Below are 27,046 nucleotides of genomic sequence, written 5' to 3' on the forward strand. Positions count from 1 at the left end.
TTTGATTCTTCTCTCTTTTCTTCTTTATTAATCTAGCTGGAGGTCTATCTATTTTGTTAATCTTTTCAAAAAACCAGCTCCTGGATTCATCGATTTTTTGAATGGTTTTTCGTGTCTCTATCTCCTTGAGTTCTGCTCTGATCTTAGTTATTTCTTGTCTTCTGCTAGCTTTTGAATTTGCTTGCTGTTGCTTCTCTAGTTCTTTTAATTGCGATGTTAGGGTGTCATTTTAGATCTTTCCCACTTTCTCCTGTGGGCATTTAGTGCTATAAATTTCTCTCTAAACGCTGCTTTAGCTGTGTCCCAGAGATCTGGTACCTTGTGTCTTTGTTCTCATTGGTTTCAAAGAACTTATTTATTTTTGCCTTAATTTCGTTATTTATCCAGTAGTCATTCAAGAGCAGGTTGTTCAGTTTCCATGCAGTTGTGTGGTTTTCAGCGAGTTTCTTTTAATTTTTCTTTTCTTTTTTGAGATGGAGTCTTGCTCTGTCCCTAGCCTGGAGTGTAGTGGCACAATCTCAGGTCACTGCAACCTCCACCTCCCAGGTTAAAGCGATTCTCCTGCCTCAGCCTCCCAAGTAGTTGGGTCTACAGGCTTGTGTCACCATGTGCGTCTAATTTTTGTATTTTTAGTAGAGTCGGGGTTTCACCATGTTGGCTAGGATGGTCTCAATCTCTTGACCTTGTGACCCACCTGCCTCTGCCTTCCAATGAGTGAGTTTTTAAATCCTGAGTTCTAATTTGAGTGTACTGTGGTCTGAGAGACTGTTTGTTATGATTTCCATTCTTTTGCACTTGCTGAGGAGTGTTTTACTTCCAATTATGTGGTCAATTTTAGAATAAGTCCTATGTGGTGCTGAGAAGAATGTGTATTCTGTTGATTTGTGGTGGAGAGTTCTGTAGATATCTATTAGGTCCACTTGGTCCAGAGCTGAGTTCAAATCCTGAATATCTTTGTTAATATTCTGTCTTGTTGATCTGTCTGATATTGATAGTGGGGTGTTAATGTCTCCCACTATTACTGTGTGGGTGTCTAAATCTCTTTGTAGGTCTCTAAGAACTTGCTTTATGAATCTGGGTGGTCCTGTATTGTGTGCATATATATTTAGGATAGTTAGTTCTTCATGTTGCATTGATACTTTTACCATTATGTAATGCCCATCTTTGTCTTTTTGATCTTTTGGTTTAAAGTCTGTTTTATTGGAGACTAGGAATGCAACCCTGCTTTTTTTTGCTTTCCATTTGCTTGGTAAATATTCCTCCATTCCTTTATTCTGAGCCTAGTTGTGTCTTTGCACATGAGATGTGTCTCCTGAATATAGCACACCCATGGGTCTTGACTCTTTATCCAATTTGCCAGTCTTTGTCTTTTAATTGGGGAATTTAGCCTATTTACATTTGAGGTTAATATTTTTATGTGTGAATTTGATATTGTCATCATGATGCTAGCTGGTTATTTTGCACATTAGTTGATGCAGTTTTTTCATAGTGTCATTGGCCTGTATATTTTGGTATGGTTTTGCACTGGCTGGTACTGGTTTTTCGTTTCCATATTTAGTGCTTCCTTCAGGCGCTCTTGTAAGGCAGGCCTGATTGTGACAGAATCCCTTGGCATTTGCTTGTCTGTAAAGGATTTTATTTCTCCTTCACGTATGAAACTTAGTTTGGCTGGATATGAAATTCTGGGTTGAAAATTCTTTTCTTTAAGGATGTTGAATATTGGCCCCCACTGTCTCACTCTCTTCTGGCTTGTAGAGTTTCTGCAGAGAGACTTGCTCTTTGTCTGAGGGACTTCCTTTTGTGGGTAACCTGACCTTTCTCTCTGGCTGCTCTTAACGTTTTTTCCTTCATTTCAACTTCGGTGAATCTGAGGATTATGTGTCTTGGGGTTGCTCTTCTCGTGAAGTATCTTAGTGGTGTTCTCTATATTTCCTGAATTTGAATATTGGCCTGTCTTTCTAGGTTGGGAAAGTTCTCCTGGATAATATCCTAAAGTGTGTTTTCCAACTTGGTTCCATTCTCCCCATCACTTTCAGGTACACCAATCAAATATAGGTTTGGTTTTTTCACATAGTCCCATATTTATTGGAGGCTTCGTTCATTTCTTTTCGTTCTTTTTTCTCTAATCTTGTCTTCATGCTTTCTTTCATTAAGTTGATCTTCAATCTCTGATATTGTTTATTCCACTTGCTCGATTCAGCTACTGATACTTGTGTATGCTTCCCGAAATTCTTGTGTTGTGTTTTTGAGCTCCATCAGGTCATTTATGTTCTTCTCTAAACTGGTTATTCTAGTTAGCAATTCCTCTAACCTTTTTTCAAAGTTCTTCCTTGCATTGGGTTAGAACATGCTCCTTTAGCTTGGAGAAGTTTGTTATTACCCACCTTCTGAAGCCTACTTCTGTCAATTTGTCAAACTCATTTTCCAGTCAGTTTTATACCCTTGCTGGTGAGGAGTTGTGATCCTTTGGAGGAGAAGAGTCATTCTGGTTTTTGGAAATTTTAGCCTTTTTGTGCTGGTTTTTGCTCATCTTCATAGATTTATCTACCTTGGGTCTTTGTTGTTGGTGACATTTAGATGGAGTTTTTGCATGGTTGTCCTTTTTGTTGATGTTGATACTATTGCTTTCTGTTTGTTAGTTTTCCTTCTGTCATTCAGGCTTCTCTTCTGCAGGACTGCTGGCATTTGCTAGAGGTCCACTCTAGACCCTGTTTGCCTGTGTATCACCAGTGGAGGCTGCAGAACAGCAAATATTGCTGCCTGCTTTTTCCTCTGGAAGCTTCATCCCAGAGTAGCACCTACCAGATACCAGCTGGAGCTCTCCTGTATGAGTTTTCTATCGACTCCTGCTGGGAGGTGGCTCCCAGTCAGGAGGCACAGGGGTCAGGGACCCACTTGAGGAGGCAGTCTGTCCCTTAGGAGAGCTCAAATGCTGTGCTGGGAGATCCGTAGCTCTCTTCCATTTTTTCATTCTTAAGCCTCTGAGTCCTCACAGCTTAGCTCCCACATATCAGGGAGAACATACGATGTTTGGTTTTGCATTCCTGAGTTACTTTACTTAGAATAATAGTCTCCAGTCGCATCCAGGTCACGGCAAATGCTGTTAATTCATTCTTTTTTATGGCTTAGTAGTATTCCATATTTTATATATACGTGTGTGTGTGTGTGTGTGAGAGAGATATATATACATTTACCACAGTTATATGGCTGAATAGTATTCCATCATATATATATCCATCAGATATATGTATATATCTTATACATGTCACATATATACACACATATATATCATATATACATATGTATCCTATGTATATATGTATCATGTGTATATATACATATATATCGTGTGTGTATGTGTGTGTGTATATATATACACCACAGTTTATATACATATATATCGTGTGTGTGTGTATATATATATAATACACCACAGTTTATCCACTTGTTCATGGGTATTTGGGTTGGTTCCACGATTTTGCAATTGTGAATTGTGCTCCTATAAACATGGGTGTGCAAGTATCTTTTTCATATAATGACTTCTTTTCCTCTGAGTAGATACCCAGTAGTGGGACTAGTCGATCAAATGGCAGTTTTACTTTTAGTTCTTTAAGGAATCTCCATATTGTTTTCCACAGTGGCTGTAGTAGTTGACATTCCAAAGCAGTGTAGCAGTGTGGAAGTTTTCTCTGATCACTGCACCCATGTCAACATCTACTGCTTTTTGATTTTTGATTATGGCCATTCTTGCAGGAGTAAGGTGGTATTGCATTGTTGTTTTGATTTGCATTTCCCTGATCTTTAGTGATGTTCAGCTTTTTTCATGTTTGTTGGCCATTTGTATATCTTCTTTTGAGAACTGTCTATTCGTGTCCTTAGCCCACTTTTTGATGGGATTGTTTTTTTCTTACTGATTTGTTTGAGTTTGTTGTAGATTCTGGATATTAGTTTTCTGTCAGATGTACAGATTGTAAAGATTTTCTCCCACTCTGTGGGTTGTGTGTTTACTCTGCTGACTGTTCCTTTTGCTGTGTAAAAGCTCTTCAGTTTAATTAAGTCCTAGCTATTTATCTTTGTTTTTATTGCATTGCTCTTGGGTTCTTGGTCATGAAATCCTTTGTAGAAGCGTTTTCCCACTGTTATCTTCTGGAATTTTTATAGTTTCAGGTCTCATGTTTAAGCCCTTAATCCGTCTTGAGTTGATTTTTGTATAAGTTGAGAGATGAAGATCCAGTTTCATTCTCTTAGGTGTGGGTAGCCAATTGTCCCAGCACCATTTGTTGAAAATGGTGTCTTTCCCCACTTTATGTTTTTGTTTGCTTCGTTGAATTGGCTGTTAAGTATTTGGGTTTATTTCTGGGTACTCTGTTTTGTTCCTTTGGTCTATGTGCCTATTTTTATACCAGTACCACACTGTTTTGGTGACTATGGCCTTAAAGTATAGTTTGAAATCAGGTAGTGTGATGCCTCTAGATTTGTTCTTTTTGCTTTGTCTTCCTTTGGCTATGCAGGCTCTTTTTTGGTTCCATATGAATTTTAGAATTTTTTTTTTTTCTAATTCTATGAAGAATGATGGTGGTATTTTGATGGAGATTGCATTGAATTTGTAAATTGCTTTTGGCAGTATGGTCATTTTCACAATATTGGGATTCTACCCATCCATTAGCATGGGATGTGTTTCTATTTGTGTCATCTATGATTCCTTTCAACAATGTTTTGTAGTTTTCCTTGTAGAGGTCTTTCAACTCCTTGATTAAGTATATTCCTAAGTGTTTTATTTTTATTTTTTGCAGCTATTGTAAAATTCTTGATTCAATTCTCCACTTGGTCACTGTTGGTGTATAGAAGAGCTACTATTTGGTATACATTAATCTTGCATCTGGAAACTCTGTTGAATTCTTTTATCAGTTCTAGGAGCTTTCTAGAGGAGTCTTTCAGGTTTTCAAGGTAAACGATCATATTGTCAGCAAACAGTGACAGCTTAACCTCCTCCTTACCAATTTGGATGCCCTTTTATTTCTTTCTTTGTCTGATTGCTCTGGCTAGGACTTTTAGTACTGTGTCGAAGAGGAGTGATGAGAGTAGGTATTCTTGTCTTGTTCCAGTTCTTAAAGAAAATGCTTTCAACTTTTCCCCATTCAGTATTATGTTGGCTGTGGGTTTGTCATAAATGGCTTTGATTACGTTGAGATATGTCCCTTGTATGCCAATTTAGCTGAGGGTTTTAATCATAAAGCAATGTTGGATTTTGTTGAATGCTTTTTCTGCATCTATTGAGATGATTATGTGATTTTTGTTTTTAATTCTTTTTATGTGGTGTATCACATTTATTGTCTTGCATGTGTTAAACCATCCCTGCATCCCAGGTGTGACACCCGCTTGATCTTGGTAAATTCTCTTTTTGATATGTTGCTGGGTTTGGTTAGCTAGTATTTTGTTAAGGATTTTAGCATCTATATTCATCAAGGATATGTCTGTAGTTTTCTTTTTTGGTTATGTCCTTTCCTGGTTTTGGTATTAGGGTGATGCTGGCTTCATAGAATGAATTTGGGTGGGTTCCTTCTTTCTCTATCTTGTGGAATAATGTCAAAAGTATTGGCACCAATTCTTCTTTGAATGTCTGGTAGAATTCTGCTGTGAATCTGTCTGGTCCTGGACTTTTTTTGTTGGTAATTTTTAAATTACTATTTCAATCTTGCTGCTTGTTATTGGTCTCTTCAGGGTATCTAAGTCTTCTGATTTAATCTGGGAGGGTTGTATCTTTCCAGGAATTTATTCATCTCTTGTAGGTTTTCTAGTTCATGTGCATAAAGGTGTTCACAGTAGCCTTGAATGATCTTTGTATATCAGTAGTGTCAGTTGTAATATGTCCTGTTTAATTTCTTAATGAGGTTATTTGAATTTTCTCTCTTCTTTTCATGGTTAATCTTGCTAATGGTCTATCAATTTTATTTATCTTTTCAAAGAACCAGCTTTTTGTTTCATTTATCTTGTATTTTCCTTGTTTTGATTTCATTTATTTCTACTCTGATCTTGGTTATTTCCATTTTTCTGCTGGATTTGGGTTTGGTTTATTCTTGTTTCTCTAGTTCCTTGAGGTGTGACCTTAGAATATCAGTTTGTGCTCTTTCAGTCTTTTAGATATAGGCGTTCAGGGCTATGAATTTTCCTCTTAGCACCACCTTTGCTGTATCCCAGAGGTTTTGATAGGTTGTGGTGTTATTGTTGTTCAGTTTGAATAATTTTTAAATTTCCATCTTGATATCATTTTTGATGCAGTGCTCATTCAGGAGCAAGTTATTTAATTTCCATGTATTTGCATGGTTTTGAAGGTCCCTTTTGGAGTTGATTTCCAGTTTTATTCCACTGTGGTCTGAGAGAGTTCTTGATATAATTTCAATTTTTAAAAATTTATTGATACTCATGACCTATCATATGGTCCATCTTGGAGAAAATTCCATGTGCTATTGAAAGAATGTGTATTCTGCAATTGTTGGATGAAACGTTCTGTTATGGATGAATATATCTGTTAAGTCCATTTGTTCCAAGTTATAGTTTAAATCTATTGTTTCTTTTTTGACTTTCTGTCTTGCTGACCTGTCTAGTGCTGTCAGTAGAGTACTGGAGTATTGAAACCCACCACTATTATTGTTTTGCTGTCTGTCTCATTTCTTAGGTCTATTAGTAGTTGTTTTATAAATTTAGGAGCTCGAGTGTTAGGTGCATATATGTTTAGGATTGTGATGTTTTCTGGTTGAACATGGTCTTTTACCATTATATGATGTCCCTCTTTATCTCTTTTAACTGCTATTGTTTAAAGTTTGTTTTGTCTGATATAAGAATAGCTACCCCTGCTTGCTTTAGGTGCTCATTTGTATGAAATACCCTTTTCCACCCCCTTTACTTTAAGTTTCTGTGAGTACTTATATGTTAGGTGAGTCTCTTGAATGCAGCAGATAGTTGGCTGGTGAGTTCTTATCCATTCTGCAGTTCTCTGTCTTTTAAGTGGAGCATTTACGCCATTTACTTCCTTTTTTTGCGTGTGTGTGTTTCTTTTTTTTTTGAGTCTTTTTTTTTTTTTATTATACTTTAAGTTCTAGGGTACATGTGCATAACATGCAGGTTTGTTACATATATATACTTGTGCCATATTGGTGTGCTGCACCCATCAACTCGTCAGCACCCATCAACTCGTCATTTACATCAGGTATAACTCCCAATGCAATCCCTCCCCCCTCCCCCCTCCCCATGATAGGCCCTGGTGTGTGATGTTCCCCTTCCCGAGTCCAAGTGATCTCATTGTTCAGTTCCCACCTATGAGTGAGAACATGCGGTGTTTGGTTTTCTGTTCTTGTGATAGTTTGCTGAGAATGATGGTTTCCAGCTGCATCCATGTCTCTACAAAGGACACAAACTCATCCTTTATTATGGCTGCATAGTATTCCATGGTGTATATGTGCCACATTTTCTTAATCCAGTCTGTCACTGATGGACATTTGGGTTGATTCCAAGTCTTTGCTATTGTGAATAGTGCCGCAATAAACATACGTGTGCATGTGTCTTTATAGCAGCATAATTTATAATCCTTTGGGTATATACCCAGTAATGGGATGGCTGGGTCATATGATACTTCTAGTTCTAGGTCCTTGAGGAATCAACACACTGTTTTCCACAATGGTTGAACTAGTTTACAATCCCACCAACAGTGTAAAAGTGTTCCTATTTCTCCACATCCTCTCCAGCACCTGTTGTTTCCTGATTTCTTAATGATTGCCATTCTAACTGGTGTGAGATGGTATCTCATTGTGGTTTTGATTTGCATTTCTCTGATGGCCAGTGATGATGAACATTTTTTCATGTGTCTGTTGGCTGTATGAATGTCCTCTTTTGAGAAATGTCTGTTCATATCCTTTGACCACTTTTTGATGGGGTTGTTTGTTTTTTTCTTGAAAATTTGTTTGAGTTCTTTGTAGGTTCTGAATATTAGCCCTTTGTCTGATTAGTAGATTACAAAAATTTTCTCCCATTCTGTAGGTTGCCTGTTCACTCTGATGGTAGTTTGTTTTGCTGTGCAGAAGCTCTTTAGTTTAATTAGATCCCATTTGTCAATTTTGGCTTTTGTTGCCATTGCTTTTGGTGTTTTAGACATGAAGTCCTTGCCCATGCCTATGTCCTGAATGGTATTACCTAGGTTTTCTTCTAGGGTTTTTATAGTATTAGGTCTAACATTTAAGTCTCTAATCCATCTTGAATTAATTTTTGTATAAGGAGTAAGGAAAGGATCCAGTTTCAGCTTTCTACTTATGGCTAGCCAATTTTCCCAGCACCATTTATTAAATAGGGAATCCTTTCCCCATTTCTTGTGTCTCTCAGGTTTGTCAAAGATCAGATGGCTGTAGATATGTGGTATTACTTCTGAGTACTCTCTTCTGTTCCATTGGTCTATATCTCTGTTTTGGTACCAGTACCATGCTGTTTTGGTTACTGTAGCCTTGTAGTATAATTTGAAGTCAGGTAGCGTGATGCCTCCAGCTTTGTTCTTTTGACTTAGGATTGTCTTGGAGATGCGGGCTCTTTTTTGGTTCCATATGAACTTTAAACAGTTTTTTCCAATTCTGTGAAGAAACTCATTGGTAGCTTGATGGGGATGGCATTGAATCTATAAATAACCTTAGGCAGTATAGCCATTTTCACAATATTGTTTCTTCGTGTCCATGAGCATGGTATGTTCTTCCATTTGTTTATGTCGTCTTTTATTTCACTGAGCAGTGGTTTGTAGTTCTCCTTGAAGAGGTCCTTTACATCCCTTGTAAGTTGGATTCCTAGGTATTTTATTCTCTTTGAAGCAATTGTGAATGGAAGTTCATTCATGATTTGGCTCTCTGTTTGTCTGTTACTGGTGTATAAGAATGCTTGTGATTTTTGCACATTAATTTTGTATCATGAGACTTTGCTGAAGGTGCTTATCAGCTTAAGGAGATTTTAGGCTGAGACAATGGGGTTTTCTAAATATACAATCATGTCATCTGCAAACAGGGACAATTTGACTTCTTCTTTTCCTAACTGAATACCCTTGATTTGTTTCTCTTGCCTGATTGCCCTAGCCAGAACTTCCAACACTATGTTGAATAGGAGTGGTGAGAGAGGGCATCCCTGTCTTGTGCCAGTTTTCAAAGGGAATTTTTCCAGTTTTTGCCCATTCAGTATGATATTGGCTGTGGGTTTGTCATAAATAGCTCTTATTATTTTGAGATACGTTCCATCAATACCGAATTTATTGAGAGTTTTTAGCATGAAGGGCTGTTGAATGTTGTCAAAGGCCTTTTCTGCAACTATTGAGATAATCATGTGGTTTTTGTCTTTGGTTCTGTTTATATGCTGGATTATGTTTATTGATTTGTGTATGTTGAAGCAGCCTTGCAGCCCAGGGATGAAGCCCACTTGATCATGGTGGATAAGCTTTTTGATGTGCTGCTGGATCTGGTTCGCCAGTATTTTACTGAGGATTTTTACATTGATGTTCATCAGGGATATTGGTCTAAAATTCTGTTTTTTTGTTGTGTCTCTGCCAGGCTTTGGTATCAGGATGATGTTGGCCTCATAAAATGAGTTATGGAGGATTCCCTGTTTTTCTATTGATAGGAATAGTTTCAGAAGGAATGGTACCAGCTCCTCCTTGTACCTCTGATAGAATTCAGCTGTGAATCCATTTGGTCCTGGACTTTTTTTGGTTGGTAGGCTATTAATTATTGCCTCAATTTCAGAGCCTGCTATTGGTCTATTCAGGGATTCAGCTTCTTCCTGGTTTAGTCTTGGGAGAGTGTAAGTGTCCAGGAAAGTATCCATTTCTTCTAGAGTTTCTAGTTTATTTGCGTAGAGGTGTTTATAGTATTCTCTGATGGTAGTTTGTATTTCTGTGGGGTCGGTGGTGATATCCTCTTTATCATTTTTTATTGCGTCTATTTGATTCTTCTCTCTTTTCTTCTGTATTAGTCTTGCTAACGGTCTATCAATTTTGTTGATCTTTTCAAAAAACCAACTCCTGGATTCATTGATATTTTGGAGGGTTTTTTGTGTCTCTATCTCCTTGAGTTCTGCTCTGATCTTAGTTATTTCTTGCCTTCTGCTACCTTTTGAATGTGTTTGCTCTTGCTTCTCTAGTTCTTTTTTTTTTTTTTTTTTGCAGTTTTTACATTTATTTAAACAGAAAACGTGCACACGAGCTGTCTACTCATTTTCTTCACTGCGCAGCCTGGCATTGGCGTTGGTGACTCTGATGGCCAGCTGGGCAGCTCTTTCCACGATGGCTTTGCGGTTCTTGGAGGAAATATGGTGAGCAATCTCGGCACAGTAAGATTTGTTGCACATCAGCAGCACTTCCAGCTCCTTGACGTTGTGGACCAGGAACTTCTGGAAGCCACTGGGCAGCATGTGCTTTGTTTTTTTGGTGCTCCCATAACCAATGTTGGGCATCAAGATCTGGCCCTTGAATCTTCTACGAACCCTGTTGTCAATGCCTCTGGGTTTCCGCCAGTTACGCTTAATTTTGACATATCGGTCTGACTGGTGCCGGATGAACTTCTTGGTTCTTTTTTTGACGATCTTAGGCTTCACAAGGGGTGTCAGGGCGGCCATGATGCCAAGGAGGAGATCGCTGCCACCTCCGTAGGCAGCACTGAGGAAGAGAGAAGGGCTCTAGTTCTTTTAATTGTGATGTTAGAGTGTCAATTTTAGATCTTTCCTGCTTTCTCTTGTGGGCATTTAGTGCTATAAATTTCCCTCTACACACTGCTCTAAATGTGTCCCAGAGATTCTGGTATGTTGTATCTTTGTTCTCATTGGTTTCAAAGAACATCTTTATTTCTGCCTTCATTTTGTTGTGTACCCAGTAGTCATTCAGGAGCAGGTTGTTCAGTTTCCATGTAGTTGAGCAGTTTTGATTGAGTTTCTTAGTCCTGAGTTCTAGTTTGATTGCACTGTGGTCTGAGAGACAGTTTGTTATAACTTCTGTTCTTGTACATTTGCTGAGGAGTGCTTTACTTCCAATTATATGGTCAGTTTTGGAATAAGTGTGATGTGGTGCTGAGAAGAATGTATATTCTGTTGATTTGGGGTGGAGAGTTCTGTAGATGTCTATTAGGTCTGCTTCCTACAGAGATGAGTTCAATTCCTGGATATCCTTGTTAACTTTCTGTCTCGTTGATCTGTCTAATGTTGAAAGTGGGGTGTTGAAGTCTCCCATTATTATTGTATGGGAGTCTAAGTCTCTTTGTAAGTCTCTAAGGACTTGCTTTATGAATCTGGGTGCTCCTGTATTGGGTGTATATATATTTAGAATAGTTAGCTCTTCCTGTTGAATTGATCCCTTTACCATTATGTAATGGCCTTCTTTGTCTGTTTTGATCTTTGATGGTTTAAAGTCTGTTTTATCAGAGACTAGGATTGCAACCCCTGCTTTTTTTTGTTCTCCATTTGCTTGGTAGATCTTCCTCCATCCCTTTATTTTGAGCCTATGTATGTCTCTGCATGTGAGATGGGTCTCCTGAATACAGCAGACTGATGGGTCTTGACTCTTTATCCAGTTTGCCAGTCTGTGTCTTTTAATTGGAGCATTTAGTCCATTTACATTTAAGTTTAATATTGTTATGTGTGAACTTGATCCTGCCATTATGATATTAACTTATTATTTTGCTCGTTAGTTGATGCAGTTTCTTCCTAGCCTCGATGGTCTTTACATTTTGGCACGTTTTTGCAATGGCTGGTACCGGTTGTTCCTTTCTATGTTTAGTGCTTCCTTCAGGGTCTCTTGTAAGACAGGCCTGGTGGTGACAAAATCTCTAACCATTTGCTTATCTGTAAAGGATTTTATGTCTCCTTCACTTATGAAACTTAGTTTGGCTGGATATGAAATTCTAGGTTGAAAATTCTTTTCTTTAAGAATGTTGAATATTGGTCCCCACTCTCTTCTGGCTTGTAGAGTTTCTGCCGAGAGATCTGCTGTTAGTCTGATGGGCTTCCCTTTGTGGGTAACCCGACCTTTCTCTCTGGCTGCCCTTAAGATTTTTTCCTTCATTTCAACTTTGGTGAATCTGGCAATTATGTGTCTTGGAGTTGCTCTTTTCGAGGAATATCTTTGTGGCGTTCTCTGTATTTCCTGTTTTGAATTTTGGCCTGCCCTACTAGGTTGGGGAAGTTCTCCTGGATGATATCCTGAAGAATGTTTTCCAACTTGGTTCCATTTTCCCCCTCACTTTCAGGCACCCCAATCAGACGTAGATTTGGTCTTTTTACATAATCCCATACTTCTTGCAGGCTTTGTTCATTTCTTTTTCTTCTTTTTTGTTTAGATTTGTCTTCTCGCTTCATTTCATTCATTTGATCCTCAATCGCTGATACTCTTTCTTCCAGTTGATCGAGTCGGTTACTGAAGCTTGTGCATTTATCACGTATTTCTCGTGTCATGGTTTTCATCTCTGTCCGTTTATTTATGGCCTTCTCTGCATTAATTATTCTGGTTATCAATTCTTCCACTCTTTTTTCAAGATTTTTAATTTCTTTGCCCTGGGTACGTAATTCCTCCTTTAGCTCTGAGAAGTTTGATGGACTGAAGCCTTCTTCTCTCATCTCATCAAAATCATTCTCTGTCCAGCTTTGATCCGTTGCAGGCGATGAGCTGTGTTCCTTTGGAGGGGTAGATGCGCTCTTATTTTTTGAATTTCCAGCTTTTCTACCCTGCTTTTTCCCTATCTTTGTGGTTTTATCTGCCTTTGGTCTTTGATGATGGTGACGTACTGATGGGGTGTTGGTGTGGGTGTCCTTCCTGTTTGTTAGTTTTCCTTCTAACAGTCAGGACCCTCAGCTGTAGGTCTGTTGGAGATTGCTTGAGGTCCACTCCAGACCCTGTTTGCCTGGGTGTCAGCAGCAGAGGCTGCAGAAGATAGAATACTGCTGAACAGTGAGTGTAGCGTCTGATTCTTGCTTTGGAAGCTTCCTCTCAGGGGTGTACTCCACCGTGTGAAGTGTGGGGTGTCGGTCTGCCCCTAGTGGAGGATGTCTCCCAGTTAGGCTACTCAGGGGTCAGGGACCCACTTCAGCAGGCAGTCTGTCCGTTCTCAGATCTCAACCTCCGTGTTGGGAGATCCACTGCTCTCTTCAAAGCTGTCAGACAGAGTTGCTTGCGTCTGCAGAGGTTTTTGCTGCTTTTTTTTTTTGTTGTTGTTGTTGTTGTTATTTAGCTGTGCCCTGTCCCCAGAGGTGGAGTCTACAGAGACTGGCAGGCCTTCTTGAGCTGCTGTGAGCTCCACCCAGTTTGATCTTCTCAGGGCTTTGTTTACCTACTGAAGCCTCAGCAATGTCAGGCGCCCCTCCCCCAGTCTCGCTGCTGCCTTGCCAGTAGATCGCAGACTGCTTGCTGGCAATGAGGAAGGCTCCGTGGGCGTGGGACCCTCCCAGCCAGGTGTGGGATATAATCTCCTGGTGTGCCCGTTTGCTTAAAGAGCAGTATTGGTGTGGGAGTTACCCGATTTTCCAGGTGTTGTGTGTCTCAGTTCCCCTGGCTAGGAAAAGGGATTCCCTTCCCCCTTGCGCTTCCCAGGTGAGGCGATGCTTCGCTCTGCTTCAGCTCTCGCTGGTCGGGCTACAACAGCTCACCAGCACCGATTTTCCGGCACACCCCAGTGAGATGAACCCAGTACCTCAGCTGAGAATACAGAAATCACCTGTCTTCTGTGTCGCTCGCCCTGGGAGCTGGAGACTGGAGCTGTTCCTATTCTGCCATCTTGCTCCGCCCCCCTACGCCATTTAGTTTCAAGGTGGGTATTGAGATGTGAGGCATGGTTGCATTCTTTGTGTTATTTGTTGCCTGTATACTTGTGTTTTTTGTTTTTTGTTTTTGCTTTTTAACTTATATTTTTGTTTTATAGGTCCTGTGTGATTTATGCTTTAAAGAGCTTCTGTTTTGTTGTGTTGCCAGGATTTGTTTCAAGATTAGAGCTCGTTTTAGCAGTACTTGTAGTGGTGGCTTGTTAGTGGTGAATTCTCTCCGCATTTGTTTGTCTGAAAAAGACTATTTTTCCTTCATATATGATGGTTAGTTTTGCTGGATGCAAAATTCCTGGCTGATAATTGTTTTGTTTGAAGAAGCTGAAAATAGGTCCCCAAGCCCTTCTAGCTTGTAGGGTTTCTGCAGAGAAATCTGCTGTGAATCTGATAGGTTTTCCTTTATAGATTACCTCGTTCCTTCTGTCTCAGAGCTCTTAAGATTTTTTTCCTTTGTCTTAACTTTGGATAACCGATGAAAATGTGCCTAGGCAATGATCTTTCTATGATGAATTTTCCAGAGGTTCTTTGTGCTTCTGTTATTTCAATGTCTAGGTCTCTAGCAAGGCTGGGGAAGTTTTCCTCAATTATTTACCTAATTGTATTTTTCCAAGCTTTTAGAATTCTCTTCTTCCTCAGGAACACAGATTATTCTTAGTTTTCATCATTTAACATAATCCCAGACTTCCTGGAGACTTTGTTCATATATTCGTATTGTTTTTCTTTGTCTTTGTTTAATTGGGTTCATTTGAAGACCTTGTCTTTGAGCTCTGAATTTCTTTCTTCTACTTTTTCAATTCTATTGCTGAGATTTTTCAGAGCATTTTGCATTTCTGTGAGTGTGTCGAATGTTTCCTGAATTTTTGATTTTTTTTTTTTCCTTTAAGCTATCTATTTCCTTGAATATTTATCCCTTCACTTCTGTATTGTTTTTTGGATTTCCTTGCATTGGGCTTCATTTTTCTCTGGTGCCTCCCTGATTAGCTTAGTAACTAACCTCCTGAATTCTTTTTCTGGTACATGAGGGATTTCTTTTTGGTTTGGATCCATTGCTGGTGAACTAGTGTGATTTGTTTTTTTTTTTGGTGGGGGGGGGAGGGATGTTAAAGAGCCTTGTTTTGTCAATATTACCAGAGTTGGTTTTCTGGTTTCTTCTCATTTGGGTACGGTAGGCTCTGTCAGAGGGAAGCTCTAGGGGTGAAGGCTGTTGTTCAGATTGTTTTGCCCCATGAGGTATTCCCTTGATGTAGTACTCTCCTCCTTTTCCTACGGATGTGGCTTCCTGTGAGCCAAACTGCAGTGACTGTTGTTTCTCCTTTTGGTCTAGCCACCCAACACCCAGCTCTGGGCTTGTACTGAGGGTTGTGTGCACAGAGTCCTGTGATGTGAACTATTTATGGGTCTGTCAGCTCTGGATACCAGCACAGTATTTGGGGCATGTCCTGGATTCTGCAGGAGCAGTCCACTTCTTTCAGAGGGTCTATGGGTCCTCTCGGGATTGCTGGTTTGTTCTTGCCATTGATCTGTAGCTAAAATTCACAATGCAAGCCTCTGTACTCTGCTCTGTCCATCCACGTCAGAGCTGCAATCTAGTCCTGCCTCCCATCACCATGATGATCAGATTTATTTATCTTGCATTATTTATCCAATATCCTGTTTTGGAGATTTATCTGTTTTGTTAAATATAGTTCTAGTCCATTAAAATTTTCTACTATATAGAACACTATATGGGATTCTATTGAATGACTAACCCGTAGTTCATTTATTCATTCTCTTAACAAGTGATATTTATTTATTTATACTATTTCATGTTTCTTTGTGCACATGAAGGTTTCTCTAGGATAATGGCCCAGAAGTTGAATTTCTGAACAAGGAACATCATCACCTTTGAAATCTGTAGAGCCTTGCACTCTATTCTATAAGCAACTTTGAGATTTCTGATTTATCCCTGTCCTTAAAGGGTTATTAGTCTTTCAAATATTTACCAGTGTGATAGATCTTAAATGATATCACATTGTTGAGTTTCATTCCCCAAATTACAAGTGAAGTTGAACGTTATTTTTATGTTTATTATCTAGTTGAGTTTCCTCTTCTGTGAATTGCCTGTGCATTCCTGTAGTCTGTTTTCTACTGGATTGTCTTTTCTGTTGATTCATAAACCTTTTATATACATATGTGTATAATAAAATTAATACTGTATTATTTCTTTGTTAGTGGTATATATTACAACTATCTTCTCCAAGCCTAAAGCTTGCCTATTAAAAAATTGTGTATTGGTGAGGTGGCGGGCACCTGTAGTCCCAGCTGCTCAGGAGGCTGAGGGAGAAGAGTGATGTGAACCCTGGAGGTAGAGCTTGCAGTGAGCCAAGATCGCACCACTACACTTCAGCTTGGGTGACAGAGCGAGACTGTGTCTCAAAAAAATAAATAAATAAATAAATAAATAAAAGTTTGTTTATTATATCCTTTATCAAACAATGTTGTTTCATTTTAATATACTCCCAATTTGTCAGTCTTTTTGTTATGGTTTATTCTTTTTGTCTTTTCTTATCTCAGTGGCATGATGATATTTTTATATATTTCTTGTGTTAGATATTTGCATTTCATCACCAATTGCCCCAGCAGTGCTTATTGAATAGTTCATTCTTTTCTCACTTATTTAGGAAAGAATGTAATACCATTTCTGCTGTAAAGCATCATATATGGGTTCATCCCAATAATAATGATCCACTATTATAATCACTATGGTTGTATAGTTTTGATGGACAGTAGGGCAAGTGTGGATAGGTAGCCAGGTAAATTTCTACCCCCACTCTGTTTTTCTTTTTCAAAATTGTCCTGGAAATTTCTTGACTGTGTACTTAAAAGGGAATTTTAAGCTAGGCACTATGGCATGCATCTGTAAATGCACCCGTAATCCCAGCTACTTGGGAGGCTAAGGCATAAGGATCACTTGAACCAGGAGTTTGAGACCAGCCTAGGCAACACAACAAGACCTTGTCTCAAAAAAAGAGAATTTTGAGGGGGTGGAGCAAGATGGCCGAATAGGAGCAGCTCCAGTCTCCAACTCTCAGCGGGAGTGACACAGAAGACAGGTGATTTCTGCATTTTCAACTGAGGTACTCGGTTCATCTCACTAGGGAGTGCTGGACAATCAGTGCTGGTCACCTGTTGCAGCCCGACCAGCGAGAGCTGAAGCAGAGCGAGGCATCGCCTCACCTGGGAAGCGCAAGGGGGAAGGGAATCCCTTTTCCTAGCCAGGGGAACTGAGACACACAACACCTGGAAAATCGGGTAACTCCCACACCAATACTGCTCTTTAAGCAAACAGGCACACCAGGAGATTATATCCCACACCTGGCTGGGAGGGTCCCACGCCCACGGAGCCTCCTTCATTGCTAGCACAGCAGCCTGTGATCTAACTGTAAGGCAGCAGCCAGGCTGGGGGAGGGGCGCCCACCATTGCTGAGGCTTAAGTAGGTAAACAAAGCTGCTGGGAAGCTCGAACTGGATGGAGCTCACAGCAGCTCAAGGAAACCTGCCTGTCTATGTAGACTCCACCTCTGGGGACAGGGCACAGCTAAACAACAACAAAAGTAGCAGAAACCTCTGCAGATGCAAACGACTCTGTCTGACAGCTTTGAAGAGAGCAGTGGATCTCCTAGCACGGAGGTAGAGATCTGCGAAGGGACAGACTGCCTGCTCAAGTGAGTCCCTGACCCCTGAGTAGCCTAACTGGGAGACATCCCCCACTAGGGGCAGTCTGACACCCCACACCTCACACGGTGGAGTACACCCCTGAAAGGAAGCCTCCAAAGCAAGAATCAGACAGGTACACTTGCTGTTCAGAAATATTCTATCTTCTGCAGCCTCTGCTGCTGACACCCAGGCAAACAGGGTCTGGAGTGGACTTCAAGCAATCTCCAACAGACGTACAGCTGAGGGTCCTGACTATTAGAAGGAAAACTATCAAACAGGAAGGACACCTACACCAAAACCCCATCAGTACGTCACCATCATCATCAAAGACCAGAGGCAGATAAAACCACAAAGATGGGGAAAAAGCAGGGCAGAAAAGCTGGAAATTCAAAAAATAAGAGCTCATCTCCCCCGGCAAAGGAGCACAGCTCATCACCTGCAATGGATCAAAGCTGGATGGAGAACGACGAGATGAGAGAAGAAGGCTTCAGTCCATCAAACTTCTCAGAGCTAAAGAGGAATTACGTACCCAGCGCAAAGAGACTAAAAATCTTGGAAAAAAAGTGGAAGAATAGATGGCTAGAGTAATTAATGCAGAGAAGGTCATAAATGAAATGAAAGAGATGAAAACCATGACACGAGAAATACGTGACAAATGCACAAGCTTCAGTAACCGACTCGATCAACTGGAAGAAAGAGTATCAGCGATTGAGGATCAAATGAACGAAATGAAGCGAGAAGAGAAACCAAAAGAAAAAAGAAGAAAAAGAAATGAACAAAGGCTGCAAGAAGTATGGGATTATGTAAAAAGACCAAATCTACGTCTGATTGGGGTGCCTGAAAGTGAGGGGGAAAATGGAACCAAGTTGGAAAACACTCTTCAGGATATCATCCAGGAGAACTTCCCCAACCTAGTAGGGCAGGCCAACATTCAAATTCAGGAAATACAGAGAACGCCACAAAGATATTCCTCGAGAAGAGCAACTCCAAGACACATAATTGCCAGATTCACCAAAGTTGAAATGAAGGAAAAAATCTTAAGGGCAGCCAGAGAGAAAGGTCGGGTTACCCACAAAGGGAAGCCCATCAGACTAACAGCAGATCTCTCGGCAGAAACTCTACAAGCCAGAAGAGAGTGGGGGCCAATATTCAACATTCTTAAAGAAAAGAATTTTAAACCTAGAATTTCATATCCAGCCAAACTAAGTTTCATAAGTGAAGGAGACATAAAATCCTTTACAGATAAGCAAATGGTTAGAGATTTTTTCACCACCAGGCCTGCCTTACAAGAGACCCTGAAGCAAGCATTAAACATGGAAAGGAACAACCGGTACCAGCCATTGCAAAAACATGCCAAAATGTAAAGACCATCGAGGCTAGGAAGAAACTGCATCAACTAACGAGCAAAATAACGAGTTAATAACATAATGGCAGGATCAAGTTCACACATAACAATATTAACCTTAAATGTAAATGGACTAAATGCTCCAATTAAAAGACACAGACTGGCAAACTGGATAAAGAGTCAAGACCCATCAGTCTGCTGTATTCAGGAGACCCATCTCACATGCAGAGACATACATAGGCTCAAAATAAAGGGATGGAGGAAGATCTACCAAGCAAATGGAGAACAAAAAAAAGCAGGGGTTGCAATCCTAGTCTCTGATAAAACAGACTTTAAACCATCAAAGATCAAAAGAGACAAAGAAGGCCATTACATAATGGTAAAGGGATCAATTCAACAGGAAGAGCTAACTATCCTAAATATATATGCACCCAATACAGGAGCACCCAGATTCATAAAGCAAGTCCTTAGATACTTACAAAGAGACTTAGACTCCCATACAATAATAATGGGAGACTTCAACACCCCACTTTCAACATTAGACAGATCAACGAGACAGAAAGTTAACAAGGATATCCAGGAATTGAACTCATCTTTGTAGGAAGGAGACCTAATAGACATCTACAGAACTCTCCACCCCAAATCAACAGAATATACATTCTTCTCAGCACCACATCGCACTTATTCCAAAATTGACCACATAATTGGAAGTAAAGCACTCCTCAGCAAATGTACAAGAACAGAAGTTATAACAAACTGTCTCTCAGACCACAGTGCAATCAAAGTAGAACTCAGGACTAAACTCAATCAAAACCGCTCAGCTACATGGAAACTGAATAACCTGCTCCTGAATGACTACTGGGTACATAACGAAATGAAGGCAGAAATAAAGATGTTCTTTGAAACCAATGAGAACAAAGATACAACATACCAGAATCTCTGGGACACATGTAAAGCAGTGTGTAGAGGGAAATTTATAGCACTAAATGCCCACAAGGGAAAGCTGGAAAGATCTAAAATTGACACTCTAACATCACAATTAAAAGAACTAGAGAAGCAAGAGCAGACACATTCAAAAGCTAGCAGAAGGCAAGAAATAACTAATATCAGAGCAGAACTGAAGGAGAGAGAGACACAAAAAACCCTCCAAAAAAATCAATGAATCCAGGAGTTGGTTTTTTGAAGAGATCAACAAAATTGACAGACTGCTAGCAAGACTAATAAAGAAGAAAAGAGAGAAGAATCAAATAGATGCAATAAAAAATGATAAAGGGGATATCACCACCGACCCCACAGAAATACAAACTATCATCAGAGAATACTATAAACACCTCTACGCAAATAAACTAGAAAATCTGGAAGAAATGGATAGTTTCCTGGACACTTACACTCTTCCAAGACTAAACCAGGGAGAAGTTGAATCCCTGAATAGACCAATAGCAGGCTCTGAAATTGAGGCAATTATTAATAGCCTACCAACCAAAAAAAGTCCAGGACCAGATGGATTCACAGGTGAATTCTACCAGAGGTACAAGGAGGAGTTGGTACCATTCCTTCGGAAACTATTCCAATCAATAGAAAAAGAGGGAATCCTCCCTAACTCATTTTATGAGGCCAACATCATCCTGATACCAAAGCCTGGCAGAGACACAACAAAAAAAGAGAATTTTAGACCAATATCCCTGATGAACATCGATGCAAAAATCCTCAATAAAATACTGGCAAACCAGATCCAGCAGCACATCAAAAAGCTTATCCACCATGATCAAGTGGGCTTCATCCCTGGGATGCAAGGGTGCTTCAACATATGCAAATCAATAAACGTAATCCAGCATATAAACAGAAGCAAAGACAAGAACCACATGATGATCTCAATTGATGCAGAAAAGGCTTTTGACAAAATTCAACAGCCCTTCATGCTAAAAACCCTCAATAAATTCTGTATTGATGGAATGTACCTCAAAATAATAAGAGCTATTTATGATAAACCCACAGCCAATATCATACTGAATGGGCAAAAACTGGAAAAATTCCCTTTGAAAACTGGCACAAGACAGGGATGCCCTCTCTCACCACTCCTATTCAACATAGTGTTGGAAGTTCTGGCTAGGGCAATCAGGCTAGAGAAAGAAATCAAGTGTATTCAGTTAGGAAAAGAAGAAGTCAAATTGTCCCTGTTTGCAGATGACATGATTGTATATTTAGAAAACTCCATTGTCTCAGCCTAAAATCTCCTTAAGCTGATAAGCACCTTCAGCAAAGTCTCATGATACAAAATTAATGTGTAAAAATCACAAGCATTCTTATACACCAGTAACAGACAAACAGAGAGCCAAATCATGAATGAACTTCCATTCACAATTGCTTCAAAGAGAATAAAATACCTAGGAATCCAACTTACAGGGGATGTAAAGGATCTCTTCAAGGACAACTACAAACCACTGCTCAGTGAAATCAAAGAGGACACAAACAAATGGAAGAACATACTATGGTCATGGATAGGAAGAATCAATATCGTGAAAATGGCCATACTGCCCAAGGTTATTTATAGATTCAATGCCATCCCCTTCCAGCTACCAATGAGTTTCTTCAGAGAATTGGAAAAAGCTGCTTTAAAGTTCATATGGAACCACAAAAGAGCCCGCATCTCCAAGACAATCCTAAGTCAAAAGAACAAAGCTGGAGGCATCACGCTACTTGACTTCAAATTATACTACAAGGCTACAGTAACCAAAACAGCATGGTACTGGTACCAAAACAGAGATATAGACCAATGGAACAGAACCGAGTACTCAGAAGTAATACCACATATCTACAGCCATCTGATCTTTGACAAACCTGAGAGACACAAGAAATGGGGAAAGGATTCCCTATTTAATAAATGGTGCTGGGAAAATTGGCTAGCCATAAGTAGAAAGCTGAAACTGGATCCTTTCCTTACTCCTTATACAAAAATTAATTCAAGATGGATTAGAGACTTAAATGTTAGACGTAATACCATAAAAACCCTAGAGGAAAACCTAGGTAGTACCATTCAGGACATAGGCATGGGCAAAGACTTCATGTCTAAAACACCAAAAGCAACGGCAGCAAAAGCCAAAATTGACAAATGGGATCTAATTAAACTAAAGAGGTTCTGCACAGCAAAAGAAACTACCATCAGAGTGAACAGGCAACCTACAGAATGGGAGAAAATTTTTGCAATCTACTCATCTGACAAAGGGCTAATATCCAGAACCTACAAAGAACTCAAACAAATTTATAAGAAAAAAACAAACAACCCCATCAAAAAGTGGGCAAAAGATATGAACAGACATTTCTCAAAAGAAGACATTCATACAGCCAACAGACACATGAAAAAACGCTCATCATCACTGGCCTTCAGAGAAATGCAAATCAAAACCACAATGAGATACCATCTCACACCAGTTAGAATGACGATCATTAAAAAGTCAGGAAACAACAGGTGCTGGAGAGGATGTGGAGAAATAGGAACGCTTTTACACTGTTGGTGGGATTGTAAACTAGTTCAACCATTATGGAAAACAGTATGGCAATTCCTCAAGGATCTAGAAATAGATGTACCATATGACCCAGCCATCCCATTACTGGATATATACCCAAAGGATTATAAATCATGCTGCTATAAAGACACACGCACAGGCATGTTTATTGCGGCACTATTCACAATAGCAAAGACTTGGAATCAACCCAAATGTCTATCAGTGACAGACTGGATTAAGAAAATGTGGCACATATACACCATGGAATACTATGCAGCCATAAAATAGGATGAGTTTGTGTCCTTTGTAGGGACATGGATGCAGCTGGAAACCATCATTCTTAGGTAACTATCACAAGAACAGAAAACCAAACACCGCATTATGTCACTCATAGGTCGGAACTGAACAATGAGATCACTTGGTTCGGGAAGGGGAACATCACACACTGGGGCCTATTATGGGGAGGGGGGAGGGGGTACGGGGGAGGGGGGAGGGATTGCATTGGGAGTTATACCTGATGTAAATGAGGAGTTGATGGGTGCTTACGAGTTGATGGGTGCAGCACAGCAACATGGCACAAGTATACATATGTAACAAACCTGCACGTTATGCACATGTACCCTAGAACTTAAAGTATAATAATAATAAAAAATAGAAAGAAAAATAAAAAAAAGAATTTTAATTTGAACTTATCAAATCTTTGGGGATTTGATTAACATTCCATTAAGTTTAGAATTTTTAGGGAATTGCCACTTCTAAATTCTGAAATTCCTTTCAAAGAATATAGCAGTACATCAATACTTTTATTAGGGCTTTTTTTTTACTTTTCTTAGTAAAGTTTTAGAATATTTTCCACAAGCACCTCCACATATTTATTACATTTATTCCTTGGTATCTTTAGTTTTTGTTTCTATGATAAATGCCTTAGAAGTTATTTTGAAATATTTGTTACTGGCATTTAGGAATATGATTTGTCTTTGCACATTAATTTTTTTCTGAGACAGGGTCTTACTCTGTCATCCAGGCTGGAGTACAGTGGCATAATCATGTCTCACTGAAGCCTCAACCACCCAGGCTCAGGTGATCCTCCCATCTCAGCCTCCTGGGTAGCTGAAACTACAGATGTGCACCACCACACCCAGTTGATTTTTGTATTTTTTGTAGAGATGGAGTCTTGCTATGTACCTAAGGCTGGTCTCGAACTTCTGGGCTCAAGCAGTCTGCCAAAGTGCGCGACTACAGGCATGAATCACTGTGCCTGGCTGCATATTGTCCTTTTAGCTAGAAACCTTTTTGAACCTTTTAAAAATATATACTTTTTAAAAGAACAATTTTAAATTCACAGTAAAATTGAGCAAAAGTTACAGAGATCCCCATGTCCCCCCATATGCCCCCTGCCTACATGCTTAGCCTCCCCCATTATCAATGTACCAGAGTGGTACATTTGTTATAATTGATGAACCTACATTGACACATCATCATCCACAGTTTACATTAGGATTCACTCTTGGCGTTGTACATCCTGTGGGTTTGGACAAATGTATAATGATGTGTATCCACCATCGTAGTGTCATACAGGGTAGTTTCACTGCCCCAAAACCCTTTGTGTTCCACCTATTCATCCCTCTCTCCCCTCTAAATTCTTGCAGCCACTCATCTTTTTACGGTCCTTATTTTTTTGCCTTTTCACGCTATCATAGTTGGAATCCTATAGTATGTAGCCCTTTCAGACTGGCTTTTGTTTTTTTTCACTTAGTAAGATGTATTTAAGTTTCCTCTATGTCTTTTCATGGCTTGATAGCTCATCTCCTTTTAGTGTGGAATAATATGTCATTGTCTGTATGTACCACAGTTTATTTGTTAACTTGCTGAGAGACATTTTAGTTGTTTCCAAGTTTTGGCAATTATGAATACAGCTTCTATAAACACCTGTGTGCAGGCTTTTGCGTGAACATATTGCTGAACCTTTTTATTAGTTTGAGTAACTTGACAATGTTCATGTACTTTGTAGGTAAATAATCATATAGATTAGATATTTTAACAATTTATGTCTTCCTTTTCAGCGCTTATACTTTTCATTTACTTTTCTTGATTTGCTGTCTTGGTGAGGCTCTCTAGAACATGGTTGAATAGAAGTGGTGTTGGTGAGCATTCTTTTCTTGTTCCTGACATTGCTGGGAAGCAACTAATGTTTTTCGTTTTATTAAAATACTTCCTTTAGGTTTTTGGCGGGAACCTTTAATTATGTATAAGAAGTTTGCTCTTAGAATTAGCTTACTTAGAGGTTTTTTTAAAATTACAAAATCTTAATATCATCAAATAAATTTTCTGCACCAAGTAAAATTATTGTTTTTTTCTTTGATTTGTTAAAGTGGTGAATTACAATGATAAATTTTCTACATTAAATTATTTTGGATTCCTGGAATACGTCTCAATGAATTTTTTTTTTTTTTTGAGTTGGAGGCTATCACTGTTGCCCAGACTGGAGTGCAGTGGCATAATCTCGGCTCATTGCAACCTCCGCCACCCAGGTTCAGGCGATTCTCCTGCCTCAGCCTCCTGAATAGCTGGGATTATAGGCGTGCACCACCACGCCCACCTAATTTTTGTATTTTTAGTTTCACCATGTTGGCTGGGCTGGTCTTGAACTCCTGACTTCAGGTGATGTGCCAGTCTCAGCCTTCCAAAGTGTTGGGATTACAGGTGTGAGCCACCACACCTGGCCTGAATCATTTTATATTATTTTTAATATATGATTCAGTGGGATGGTTTTATTTGCAAATTTTATATCTATTATCATAATTATGATTGCCTAAAACTTTTCTCTCTGCTTTTTAATTTTTCTGATTTTAGTACAGGTAGTCTATTCTTCAATAATGAGTTGGGCATTTTTTTCCTTTTTTTTGTGTTTTCTGCAATAGTTTTTGTAAGATAGGGATCATCATTATTATTATTTCTTAGACAGATTCTTACTCTATCGCCAGGCTGGAGTACAGTGGCATGATTTCGGCTCACCGCAACCTCCGCCTCCGGAGTTCAAGTGATACTCCTGCCTCAGCCTTCTGAGTAGCTGGGACTACAGGTGCGCGCCACCAGGCCCAGCTAATTTTTGTATTTTTAGTAGAGACGGGGTTTCACCATGTTGGCCAGGATGGTCTCAATGTCTTGACCTCATGATCTGCCTGCGTTGGCCTCCCAAAGTACTGGGATTACAGGCATGAGCCACCGCTCCCGGTCGGGATTATCTTTTCTTTTTTTTTTTTTTTGAGCCGGAGTCTCGCTCTGTCGCCCAGGCTGGAGTGCAGTGGCCAGATCTCAGCTCACTGCAAGCTCCGCCTCCCGGGTTCCCGCCATTCTCCTGCCTCAGCCTCCCGAGCAGCTGGGACCACAGGCGCCGCCACCTCGCCCGGCTAATTTTTTGTGTTTTTAGTAGAGACGGGGTTTCGCCGTGTTAGCCAGGATGGTCTCGATCTCCTGACCTTGTGATCCGCCCGTCTCGGCCTCCCAAAGTGCTGGGATTACAGGCTTGAGCCACCGCGCCCGGACTCTTTTCTTTAACTTTGTGTTAGAACTCACCTATGTATTCAAATGCGTAAGGAAATATGTTTAAAAGTAAATAGTTATACATGAATGCATCATCCAATAAAAACATAATGTCTCACTCATCGTCTTTTCTACACCTTCTCTTTGAATTAAAGTTTGTCTTAATGTTGCCATGTATTATTCTCATATACATTTACTACTCATGTGTTTATAAAGGAGCACTGTTTATAATATTGATTGGTATGTTAAAATATATTTCCTTGTGTGTTTGCAAATTTTGTGGTTGTGTATTTCTAGTATTTAGATTTTTTTCTATCACTTTATTAGATTTAATTATTTTGGGTTTATTCAGTTGTTTCCTTTTCTTATGCTAGTTTTAAAAATTGTATTTTTGAAGAAGACAGTTTCACCTGTATCTTAAAGTTTATTGTCATAAAGTTGATATAATTTCTTTGGTTAATAGTGAAGATTTAAAATCAAGTGTAAAATTTCAGTTGAAAATTTCAGTTTGAATCTCCCACCTCCAACTTTCCTATTTTATTTTTCTCCTTAACATTTATTACATTAAAATGTTTTATTTATTGTTTGTTCTTCCTACTAAATTTAAGCTATTTTGTTTTTACTTTTTCCAGGCAATATCTCCAGCACTTAGAATATTATGGCATGTTGTAGAGGCTTTATAAATATTTATCAAATGAAAGAATAGAAGGAATTACAAAAATAAGTTACATGTATTTTTATTCCTAATATTGTCATTGAGCTTATTTTATTTTACTTATTTTTTTCTTGATCAGTTTGGCTGTGGTTTGTATCCAGTATGTGTTCAGAATCAGCCTCGGACTTTGTGAATCCTTTCTTGTCTTCAGGGTATATGTGTGTGTCTTTCGTGAGAGTATATGTACATGTATGTTTTCCACCTTATGAATTACTTATTTTTAGTTGTTTTTCAACAAGAGTCCATGATTATTAAACTGTCTAGTTTTGTTTATTGGAAAATATCTTCCTTTTTTTCTCACTCTAAAATAATATTTTACCTGGATATAGAATTCTAGGTTGATAGTAATTCTCCTTCTCTTCTTTTTATTATTTCAGTGGCTTTTTTTGTCTATTATCTGTTAATTGTTATTTCCCTCTAAAT

At 39.2% G+C, this 27,046-nt stretch overlaps 1 protein-coding gene and 1 long non-coding RNA gene across 3 annotated transcripts in view; one reads left to right on the forward strand and one right to left on the reverse strand.

Moving 5' to 3' along the window:
• LOC135971966 (uncharacterized) overlaps positions 1-27,046 on the forward strand; it is a 383,403-nt gene that overhangs the window by 110,061 nt on the left and 246,296 nt on the right. The window lies entirely within an intron of this gene.
• Positions 10,162-10,644, reverse strand: LOC102137542 (large ribosomal subunit protein eL32-like). The gene has a single exon (XM_045396320.2). The coding sequence runs from the start codon at positions 10,633-10,635 to the stop codon at positions 10,228-10,230; it is 408 nt and encodes a 135-aa protein (XP_045252255.2). The 5' UTR covers positions 10,636-10,644; the 3' UTR covers positions 10,162-10,227.

This window comes from Macaca fascicularis, chromosome 7 (genome assembly GCF_037993035.2).
Source record: "Macaca fascicularis isolate 582-1 chromosome 7, T2T-MFA8v1.1".
NCBI lineage: Eukaryota > Metazoa > Chordata > Mammalia > Primates > Cercopithecidae > Macaca > Macaca fascicularis.

Excerpts from the sequence above, each read along its gene's own strand:
- LOC102137542 (XM_045396320.2), bottom strand. The coding sequence starts at position 10,635 with ATGGCCGCCCTGACACCCCTTGTGAAGCCTAAGATCGTCAAAAAAAGA.